This window comes from Parasteatoda tepidariorum, chromosome 7, assembly GCF_982258835.1.
Source record: "Parasteatoda tepidariorum strain Cologne lab strain chromosome 7, Ptep-v5.0, whole genome shotgun sequence".
Classification (NCBI taxonomy): domain Eukaryota; kingdom Metazoa; phylum Arthropoda; class Arachnida; order Araneae; family Theridiidae; genus Parasteatoda; species Parasteatoda tepidariorum.
Window position 1 is genome coordinate 55,590,910 of NC_141761.1, and position 12,384 is coordinate 55,603,293.

General features: G+C 31.9%; 1 protein-coding gene across 1 annotated transcript in view; it reads left to right on the forward strand.

Moving 5' to 3' along the window:
* LOC107439861 (receptor-type tyrosine-protein phosphatase kappa) overlaps positions 1–11,394 on the forward strand; it is an 82,663-nt gene extending 71,269 nt beyond the window's left edge. The window contains exons 14-17 of the mRNA XM_043045697.3: positions 3,850–3,981; positions 6,957–7,105; positions 7,854–7,989; positions 11,176–11,394. Of these exons, the coding sequence (XP_042901631.2) occupies positions 3,850–3,981; positions 6,957–7,105; positions 7,854–7,989; positions 11,176–11,238 (480 nt within the window). The 3' untranslated portion in view covers positions 11,239–11,394. The remainder of the gene's footprint in view (positions 1–3,849; positions 3,982–6,956; positions 7,106–7,853; positions 7,990–11,175) is intronic.
* The last annotated feature ends 990 nt before the right edge of the window (positions 11,395–12,384 follow it).

The following is a 12,384-nucleotide window of genomic DNA, read 5'->3' on the forward strand; positions in this document are numbered from 1 at the left end:
ATCTTGTCGATTTCGGATGCATGGATTTTAAACCTTAAATTGGTTTTTCTCCTAAAGGTAAGGTACAGATTTTTTTTGTTTGAAATGACATATTTAGTCAATTTTTTGTTGAAATATAAGATAGGTGGAACTCCGATCCACCCCAGGGGGGTATACGGAGATAAAAGTTAAATTACATTAAAAAATTTCTCTAAAAACTGAAATTGCACTAAAATTTTGCCAAATGACAGTGGTGGTGATCAGTTAAAAGTGGATTAACTATAACATTTGACAAATGAAAATATGTTTTAAAGGCAATGAAATCCAATAGCGCCGGTGTAAATGTCGAGAATCAAATGATAATAATAATAATAAGGAAACAAGAGATAAAAAAAAACTCAAAACCAAAGTCAATGAAGTCTAAAGGTCCCAAGTGTAATTGTCTAAAAGTAAAAGTCTGACTAGAAGTCGATAAAGTCTAAAATCGAAAGTAGATAAAATTTCAAAATGTAAGGCTAAAAGTTGATTAGTAAAAATTAACGATGACATGTTCTATTGTTGAAATATAAGAGTTCAAAAACGGTTTAAATAACTAGGAGTCGTGTAAATATTGTGGCAAACTTTTTTGGGAAATTAGAGCAAGATCATTAGGATTGCAATTGCATAGTAAACCATGCCGGGAAATGTGGGCTAGGGCTGCTTTCTCTATTATGTTCTGTTTAAAAGCGCACGAAGAAACACTTCATAATATGGAAAGTGCCCCTTGTGGCGTATATAGGCGTTTCCGGGGATGGTTTCTAATGCAGTTTTAATCCTAATGATATGCCTTAACTTTTATTAGTTTGTAGCAAGATTTACATGGCCCCCTGTTATATATAATGTTTTTAAACCTGTACATTCCAACAACAAAAAAAGACTAAAAATATCATTTAATAAAAATTGCAGATTTTAAATCAGTGATACGAAAGTACCTACGGTCTGTTAAAAAAATCTCGTGTAACTGGAAAAAAATGTTCTCCAATGTTATCTATCTTAACTTTGACTAAGATCGATGTAATTGACTAAGTATCGACTTTTTGATTTCTTCAAATAATCTCATGTGGCTAAACTATTAAAGAACATACTTTCTAAATAATGGCTACCTGACTAAATATGTTTATTTAAAGAAGTAGCTTTTTTTTGTTCTCGATTTTATAATTAAAATTGATTTCATTTTTCTGACAGTACATTTTTAATCTGGATTTTATTAGAACTAATGTGACCCTATCACATTCCAGGATAGAATGTAATTTATGTGTTTCAGTGGTGGGATTTTTTATTTTTGTGAAAATATTGTTCAAAGGCAATTTTGTGCATCGTTTCTTTCCACGTATAATAAAATAAATCTGGGGAAAATGCCGCTGACTAACGTCATACAGCAAATCAGATGTTAATGAACTTTTTTTTATTTATTTACAAATGGAATAGGCCATTCATTGATTTCCAAATCTCTAATCGCCCATTTATTAGTTCTATGCCTCTAACTCCTTGACTAGTACAGTCAAACCTCGATATCTCAAACTTGAAGGGAGAGGAGAAAAAGTTCGAAATTAGCATGTTATCGTTGGTTGAATAAAGAAAAATGCTCTTTACATACCTTATTTACTATTCCATATTTATTCTAAAAACACTTTTTACACTTTCATTTAAAAAAAAGATTCAATTGTTGTTTGCTTTAGAGATGTGTAAGAAAGTTTGTCTATAACACTTTCTATGTGGACTATAGCTTTAAATGTCTCCTCTGACATATTCGGCTGCCTCTCAGTAAATCTTCTTACAGTGTCCACTGCAGAAAGTGCTTGTTTGTTAGTAACATTGGGCGGTAAATCTTCGATTTCCTCATCCTCTTCTTCTGATAGTTCACAAGAATCTTTCGTTTGAGCGATGATATCATTGTCATCCCACTGACCACATACTGTTACTGCATCATCTACGTTTACAAAGTCATGAAATTCTATGTCATCAAGCTTCATGAGTCCGGTCAATCTGTTCCAATCATTTTCGGTGTAGCTTTCAGCAGAATTAACGATATTGATTGTTTGACTACTTTCGTGATCTTTCATGAATCCAGACTTCTTGAAGCCATTCATTATCGTAGAGGAAGACACATCATTCCATGCCTTGTCAGCCATTCTTAAATATTTTTTTTTTAATATTTCCTTAATTTTAGAAAAAAAATCTATACAATATCTATATAAATATTTATGGGAAAAAAATTCAAGTTATCGAGGGATTAGAAAAAAAAATTCGTGAAATCAAGTTTTTTATTTTAACATTGAGTGTATAGGAAATTTGAAGGGAATTTTTTTCTCTTCGAGATATCGAAAAATTCGTGAAATCGAGGTTCGACTGTATTTCTTTTTTTTCTTACTCATTGTTTCATTCACATATTCACTAGCTCACAATCTTTATTGTTATATCATTTTTAAAACAAATAAAAGAAAATGATTGTTATGGTTAAGGAAACTATAGTAAAGTAATTAAGAACTAAAATTAGTTTATGGGGGTAAACTACACGTGAATATCAATAACAAATGATAACACTACGAGTTTGTCCTCTATAACTTATGCTTGGAAAGTAAGACTTTTTAATTATGTTAGCAATAAACTGAGATGACTTACTTAGAGATGAGTTTTTTTTTTAAAGCAAATGAGATTTAAATGTTTCAAAAATACTATAAATAAATAAGCAGTTAACACCTAGATGAAATGATCTAGTTTCTCTATGTTGTGAAATATTAGGCTTTGCGCCGTTGATTTTGATGTTTAAATATATAGGTCAAGTGTCTTTTTTCTGTGCAAAAACTTTGACTTGGAAACTTAAAATTACTATGGTGTGTGGAAAAGTGTAAAAGGAGTACGAAGGAATAAGAAAAAATTCGATAAATAGTTCGAAAATTATCAACTGTTAAACTTGAAAAAATTAAACATGTGGGTGTGTTAAGAGTTGAAATTTGACTTACTGAAACGACCATTTTCATTCATTAACTTAATAGCGTTTTTTATTTTTGAAATTACGATTTGTTCGTAAATTGAATACAATTTTAGTTGCTATTTCTTCGAATTTTTGTCACTTTTTTTGCTTTAAATTAGGATTATTTATCCTCATGTTATTTTTTAGGTAACAAAAAAATATTAATAGATATAAAAAAGTAAGAGATTGAAAGTTGGCAGAAAATTCACGTTGCCAGATATAAATCTTAACATTTATATCGAAATTTTTAAAATATAAAAAACTCAAGAGAATTAAAATTTTGAGAGTTTCAATTTGAATTCATATATATGTTATAGTTATACAAGTTAAATTACTTCTCATATATATCTGCTTAATGTGTCGAACATTCTGTATTCTTAAGTTTACATTTTTTTTTCAAGTAGAGTTAATTATTTTACAAATCTAGGTAATCGTTCATTTTGTTTACGATTAACTTACTAACCAAATGTATTTCATAAATTTATACGTACGCACAATTCACCCAACCATGCCCAGGTACGATCATTTTTAATCGACTATAAAATAAAAAAAAAGAAGTTAATTGTGAATGAAAGTAATCACTGGCTGTTGATAAGCGAAGAGAACAAGGAAAAAAGCATCCTACTATGAATATATTAATAAATAAAAAAACGGACAGTCATCATAGTCATAGAAAATATTAAATTATTGATTCTCGCCTAAGTCATAGTTCTCATTAAATTCTTCCCCCACTAGCATTGGTTAATATTCATAGTATGTAATCAACAACCAATCTTGGAAAAAAAATTATAGATAATTTCTTGATTATTATCTTTTAATAAAATGTTTAATATGTGCTTTTTTATGTTTTGTTACAGAGCAGTCCAATATTTTGGCCACAATCCGGTAGCGTTTACCAAGGCAGTATAAAAATTCAGCATATCAGTTCAGAACCTGAATACTACGGTGGAGTTCTCATAAGGAAGTTCAATATCAAAAATCCAAAAGGAGTAAGATGTTTGATTACTATAAATATTGATTACTATAATTGAATTGAATTGAACGTAGGGTTTAGTGGCGCAAGGATTGATTACTATAAATACTATTATCAAATGAAATAAAAAAATATACGTTATGCTATTTGTAATTACTATTAAAAACAAAATCGTTTTTCAATACCTTTTTAAACAAAATAGGTACTATGTTTTATTAACTAAAACACAAATTCAAAATTCTGTTATCGGCCACATTAATCTTGTGCTGGCATAGTAATTTTCACTTAAGCGACAAATATATTAAATTAGTTTATTTTAATACAATATATTTAGCATTAATTATTTTTATTAAAAATTTCAAAATCTAAATATAGAGAAAATAAAGCAGTTTTAGAAATAATTTTTTTACATCTTTAATTAAATTATTATAATTTCATTCATATAAAATATTTACTTTTTTATATAACTAGCTGAATCTCCGTTCTTCGTACGAGGTGGAAAATTAGCATCGATGAACACTACAAAATCATGCATAAAACTTTAAGACAAATACCGACACAAAAAATAAAGCTAAAATAATTCCAATGCTTTTTTTATATATTTATTATTTGCTACCCTTCTCGGTGACTTAAACATTATTAGACTAAGCAAAACACGTATTTAGTATTAATGAGTTAATATTAAATTCATTTGATAATTAATACGAAATAATTCCTTAGCGCAACGTGAGCAATTATGAGTTCATGTTAGTTTCAATTAATATTTACACATTAATGCTCAAGTTTACTTTTTTTAGGACTGTTTTAAAAATACATCTCCAGCTGTTGCGAATTGTTTTTTAAGTTGCATAAGCTCATATCAAGCACTTGGTACAAAATACCATCATTTTATTTTATTTATTCATTTATTTGCTTTGTGTGAAAACTACATTCTTCTTGGAATTTTACATAATATGAAAACTGTTACCAGCGCGAGAAAAGAAATATCATCGGTTTTATTGATACATACATACGTACGTACGTATTAGCGTTTTATATAATATAGATTAGAATTTTCATAGTTTTTCGGCATTTTGCATTGCGTATCAAAATTTCAAATAACACGAAAAGTTTTCAGGAAAAAGATATTTATTTATTAGTTTTTACATTTGTTATTATTTTTCGACCTGAGCATTAATGGGTTTATATGAGAAAATAAAACAAAACTTTTTCAAGCAAGCGTTTTTAGTTGTTTACACGACATTAATTATTATTATATGAATTGTTTTTCTTCTTAAGTTCGACTTAATGTGTTGATGTGAGAAAAATTTTAAGATAGGTTATGTTTATGAACGATTAAAAAAAAATTCAAAATACAAATAACTATTAGAAAGTTGCCTAAATCGTATCATTTTTCACAATCAAATTTTTATCAGTCACAATTACATTTGAAATATTTTAATGATAAAATACAATTATTCAGTGGTTTATATTGTTTTTGATTATAATATTTGTGCTGTAAGTACTGAGAACTAATTTTTATTGTTGCAACTTAGGAAACCAGTTGCTTAAGTCTTACCACCTACTCCCTAAATCATACCAACTATTAAAAAAAAAACTGTGTATTTATGATTAAGTGAATAAGTATAACATTTGTAGTCTTTTTCTTAAACTGTTATGACCTCATAGTACACAGTATTGTAAGCCTATAAAATTTTAACGGACATGATGCTACTACGAGTAACGAAGTTCAAGCATGACTTTTATAAATGCTGCTTGTTAAGACTACATCTTTTTGGAATCTAAAACAAACTTTCTTCTTTGGTTTTAGAAATGGCGAAATTTGATCGATTAAAACCTTCTACAAAGAAGGTAGGGGGACAAATCGGTCTATGAAATCCTAATACTAACTAACTATTACTCGATCATTACTTGACTCACCAAAGAACTCATCACTTAGATGTTTTACTCACTTTTGACAAAATACGAAAAATAAATCTTATCAGAAGAATATTTAATATCATTGAATTGACTAAAATAGTTTTCTTTTCGATTGATACAAGCATAGATTTAGGTTTTCTGCTGGCAAGAAAACAGTTGAAATATTGACGCATACATTAATTCTTTTAAACAGACTTCTCTATTGTTGAAGTCTTATTATAAACCTCACTCACAAGATGAGAAATTCACGTGATATTATGTGAAAGCTAATCCAGAAATAGTTCTCAGCCGCGTTTCAACAGTTTGAATGTACTAGAGTTAAAATAGCTTGAAAATAAGTTTTTAGTAGTTGAAATTGATACTTAGCTCCATAATCGTACCAATACAATTTAGGACTGCCCACGTGATACTATTTAGGCAACTACGCCATTTTTTTTAAAATAACGGCAGGCTCTGAACTTTCGTTCTTCGCCTTAGAAGATGCCGGAAGTGTTGCTCATTAATCGTTACCCAGTGGGCACCTGTGAACCAAAGTCACGGAGGCGAGCAACATTACCCACGCCACACTGCCACAAATACCCGTTCATAGGTGGGCCACATTCATACATTCACTCATCAGAAGACAGCACAGAGAGAGAGAAACATCCATGCGCAGAGCGGGATTCGAACCCGCAGTCAGGCACGCTAACCACTCGGCCACCTGGCCGGCACGCCATGTTTTAAACTAAGAGTTATTTCAAGCCTCAAACGATAGTTAACTAACAAAGAAATGAGTAGAATAAGTTGCTTAACAATTATATATAATGTATTTATTGATATGTACATTATTTCAGTTCAAAACTTAACTCAAGTACACAGTGACTTGCGTCTTCTGTGTGGATCCCCACGTCGAAAAAACTTTCTAATTTATCCACTAGAGCGTTCTGTGTACAATGCTTCTGTTCTGTAAATAATCTATATTTTATAGCATTCTGTGTACAATCTGATCAGATAACAGTATCGTGCGCATATATGTTCCCCCTATACTACTTTTAATATTTGCTTACATCAATATATATTGTCATATTGCAGAAATCACGTACTGTAAAAACATTTCATCTGCATGGGTGGCGAAGAGAGGAGTTTGTTCCACCTCAAGTTGACACCATTGTCCAACTTATAGCTAAAGTGGACAAATGGACAAGAAAAACCAAGCCTGCTCCTGTCATTGTTTCATGCTAGTAAGAATCATATTTTTAAAACATTTTCAGCTTTATTTACTACTTCAAATTTAAAAATAACATGGATATCAAACCTAAGTTATAAATTTTTATTACAACTATTTTGTATTTTTCCTATGCCAGAAACCACTTTGCCCCCCTTTATTTGAAAAAAAAACACAAAAACTTAAAAGAAAAATGGCTCATTTACTACCGTTTAGCGGTACCTTCACAAATTCAACTTTAGGAAAGAAATACTTTTTCTTAATATTTTATTTTTGTATCCCGTAAGAAACTATAAATTCCTATTTTTACCATATTTTTGTGTTGATTTTTCTTTTATAAAATTTTTATTTTTCACAAATTGTGACTAAGTTTTCACAAAATAGGTACCTCCCAGAAAAACCTAGACAATACCCTGCATTGTCATCCTCAGCAGGCTGCCCGGTGATTCAGTCTATTCTTCCTCAGTGGTTCATGGATTAGAATATCCTTGCAGTCGGGCTAACCGTGGATGGTTTTTGTGATTTAAATTAAAATTAACCCTCTGGTTATAAAATAAAATAAATTTTGATAAAGTTGTATTACAAGCATGTTTTTTAATTATAGTAAAAAAAATTGATCAGAATTTTTTTATTTATATAATCTAAATAAAATTTACTATAATGTTCCATTGCCTATAGATTTGTTAAGATTGAGAATATGTCTTTATTTTCCGTATTGAGAATGTCTCTTTTTTTTCTATATTGAGAATATGTCTTTTTTTCAGTGATGGCTCTAGAGCGTCCGGCTTTTACTGCGCTTCTTCATATTTGGCGGCCCAAATTTATGACACACGGGAAGTGAACGTCGTACAAGCCGTCCGAACAGTTAGACTTCACAGGCCTACTTTCCTACCCACTGTCGTAAGTATTGAATGACTGTCGTAACTTATTTTTAATTTCTGTAACTTGTTCTAGTGACCAAAAAAACGCTTCATTTAGATTTTATTTAAATAGGATTTTCTTCATATTTTATTTTATTATGAGAAGATAAACATTGTAATAGTGTATCATTAACTTCGTGTGTTGTTATATGTACTTAAAAACAGCTTAAATTAGCTTTGTTATGTTTTCTAGGACTCATTTTTTTTCTCAAATTTTGTCACACAATTCTCGTTTATCTTTTTCAATATGTTACCATTTAATGTGCTTAACAGGACCATTAATTAGAACGGGAGTTCGAATCCAGCTGGCCGAAGAGACACCGTGTGATAAATGGTGACTGGTACACGTTAAATCTGTTGGGTCACAAAGTACCCAATGCTTCCATAACAAATCAATACCTCTGGGAGTTTTGAATTGGAGATAGATCGTTCTTTGTCGATCGTTAAGTCGAAATTATGATCTACGGATGTATGAATGGGTACACCCTATAAACTGGTGTGACGTATAAGTGTGGCAGAAGTCGAATTATTGGCTACAGATGGAGCTACTGGAAAACAAGAACAATCGCACCTTCTCTGCCTTAATGGCCAACGACATCAACAATCAATAAATATATTTCAATTATACCAATTTAATTTTACACATTTATTTTAATACGAGTAATTTTAAATCTCAGTAAATATGTAGTAAATGTATATACACTGATGGGGAAAAAATCCCAACACCTAGAAAAATTATTGTAGAGTAATGAAATTCCTGTAATGCCTTTGTCTGATTAAAGTTTCAAGTTCACAGGTTAATGCAATTAAGAGAAAAACTATTTCAAATGTCAAATACTGGTACGTTAATAATCTGTGTAACAACTAGAATTTTGAATGCAAGCATGCAAACGCGCATTCGGTCAGTCAGTGCAGGGATATTTAATGCTGGTTGTGGATGACGCTGAAGTTGTCGTCCAATGATGTTCCATACGTGCTCGATCGGTGAAAGATCAGGTGATCTAACAGGCCAAGGAAACATGTCCAAATTCTGATTAGCATGTTGGGTTACAACAGCAGCATGAGAAGCAAGCGTTATCCTGTTGGGAAATACCACCTTGAATGCTGCTCATGAATGGCAACGAAACAGGTGGAATAACCACGAAAGTGCTCTAACTCGACACCACGCACGTCGTAAACGATAGTGTTTTGGATTGAGTGGAATGCAAGCTACAGAGCCTCGCTCGCTTGGAGTTGTACTTGAAGTAGTCGATTTGTAACAGTTCGTTGTGTCATTGCACTGCCAACTGCAGACGTACACGCCAAAGTGATACGGCGTACACGGCATTCTTCCCTCTGAGTAGTGGTCGTCCATCCAATTGCTGCAGTATCTTCCTTTGACCACTGCCGCCAACAATCATGCAAAGTGGGAGCCGTGATGGCTCAGGGGACAGTGTCCGCCTTCCAATGAGATTAACCGGGTTCGAATCCCAGCAATGACTGGTCGATATGAATTACGCACCTGGCTTGCGCCGACCACAGTGTTGACCGTCAACACTGTGCAAAGTAAAATATCCTCAGTGGTAGACGGATCATGGGTTAGTTCCCTTTCCGTTAGGCTAAATGTGGGAGGTTTTCGTGAATTTCCTCTCCATGTAACGCAAATGCGGGTTAGTTCCATCAAGAGGTCCTCTACGAAGGCAAATTTCTCCCAATACTTGATCTAGGAGTTTTCTTGTCTTCTGGATTGGGTTCAAAAGGCGACGAAGTGGAAAATTAGTAGTCGTAAACCCAAAAGATAGAGTTGGCTGTTCAACGATGGTTATAAACTAAAATCAAATTGTGCACAGTGGACACATTTCTCCCCAGTCTTTCTGCACTATCGCGAAAATCCACGATCTTGCAGCCCTATTACACGATTGCATTCAAAGTCAGTGAGCTGTTGATAATGGCTCCTTTGTCTGCTTAAAGGAATTTTTGACTCTAACATCAAATCACTATCACAAAATTTAGCGAAAAATAATGCTTACGAACTTCCATTATTATAGGGTAGTGTATATACAAATAAATTTGCATTTTAAAACTTTTCAATGCGTCAAATGCGGCTAAATAGCCTATTTCCCAGCCATCTTATTTAACTGCAATTAAATCAGCTAATAATTGAAAATAATTTTAAGTTGTGAAACGTGAGTTGAATATAAAAATATACAACCCACCTTATCTAATATAAAGTTTTAAAATTACCTTTGAGTACTATACCAAGTCAAACATTTTAATGTTGTCCCAAGATTTTTTCACTCTGTTACCATAAGTATTGTATTAAATTATTCCTGTTGAGGTGGCAAAATAACGATAATGATAAGGCAGCTATTTTAAAAAATGTCATATTCATTGCATTCTAAGAAAATAAGTTTTGACAATGTAATGATATAGAACCGTGATGACTCTCGGGATAGAAAGTTCACCTTCCAATGAGAACCGAGTTTGAACCCCAACTATGACGTTGATACAAATTCCGCACCCAGCTCGCACCGACCACAGTGCTGACGTAAAAATATCCTCAATGGAAGAAAGATCGTGGATTAGAGTCACCTTACCATCAGACTAAATGTGTTAGTGTTTCGTGGTTTTCTTCTCCCTGTAATTCAAATACAGGTTGGTTCCATCGAACACCAAACAATTCTCCCAATACCAGGAGTTCCCTTGTCATCTGGATTGGGTTCAAAATTACAAGGCTACGGAATGAGAAAGGCTACGGAAGAAAATGCCGCGCTATTTTGAAAATGACCCATATATTACCCGTCACTCCAGTTATGGCACGAGTGGTGCGAGAGAGAGTACTACAGCAGGTAATGGGGCATTGAGATGAGTTTTCTATCTTATCTCACGTTAGAGATGAAATTAGATTTAATACTCCTGAAGTATCTCGAACTCTGGCTTATGATGGTTTGTGTGACGTAACTAAAATTCAACACTAAGAGAACTTATGACAACTCGGCTGAAAATCTCTTGAAAATAGTTAGAATTATCAAAGTACTTCTTCGCGAGCAAAGACAGCTAGTCAAATTATAAAATATGGTAATAATTATAATAATCGTTTCATAAACTCTGATATCGTTTTACTTTCTATTTTTGTCTTCTATGTTTAAGTTCTCATGTTTTAAAAATATTTTAAATTACATTTCAGGAACAATACAGATGGCTTTACGAGTTATCCTGCTTTTTAGTATCGGAAAAGATTCTGAAATAGTTCAGTCACTGTTTCTCGAAACCATCGATCATTGAAGCATGTGAAATCGCCTAAAACCACCGACTGTTTTGTACACAAATCATGTTAAAAATTTTATCTTAGTAAATGTGTTGCATAAATTTTATGGAATTATTAAAATGTCTAATTTTTTGTTCATAATGGTGTCATCTATTATCCTTATAAGAACTAAATAACAAACTTGCACAGTGATTATAATTATTTTTACCCGAAATACTCATAAATATTATTATTATTACATAACTTACACGATAATTTTTTGTCATAGGCTTAATACATTCATTGCCCTTGTTTTCAGTGTCTATGAAAATTTAATGGATTCAACTTTAATGATGTTTACGGCAACGTGTTATGAATTAGGGAACATGCTTGTCATTCAAAAATAAGAAATATTTCCAACGATTTGAAAACTAAAATTTTAGGATACATATATGGTTAAATATATAGAACCCATCTTCCCGGTTTTTCTTCTAGAACTAATAAATTCTTCAATAATCTGATCGATAAACTGATATGATAATTTCTTATGTTTGAAATGTTAATAAGCAACAAAAAACAGGGATCTGTTTAACCCTTCACAAAATATCTTTTCATAAAAACGGACCCTTCACAAAATGATTTTTCTTTTAATCGGACCCTTCACAAATTTCTTTATCTTCATTATTGTTTTAATAATCGAACAAACCCCTTTCCAGGAAGGGGGGAGAGAAAGACTGATGTAAACGCACTAAATTTTGTCTTCGGCAGACGCTTCTTCCATTATTCGTACGAAATGAATATTCTGCGTTCAGCAGTATAGGCTAAATACAAAATATTTGCATGTTGCATCTCTAATTTAGAAGCAGCAATTACTGTTTATTCTTGAAAATTTAATTTTTTTAATTATAATTTTACAGTGCTGAGCATAATCTCGTATATCTTTACAATTTAAAAACTCCTTGAAATTTTTTTTTGCAATAACTGGACCCTTTTTGCACAAATTCATAAAAGCAGGACCCTGGTTGAAAGAATGTGACCTAACGTTTTTTCATATTCCCAAATTACGAGTAATTTTTTCACAATTTTACAAAAACGGATCTTTCACAAAATATCTGGGCAGACCCCTGAAAAACACTGGTGGTCAGCCTG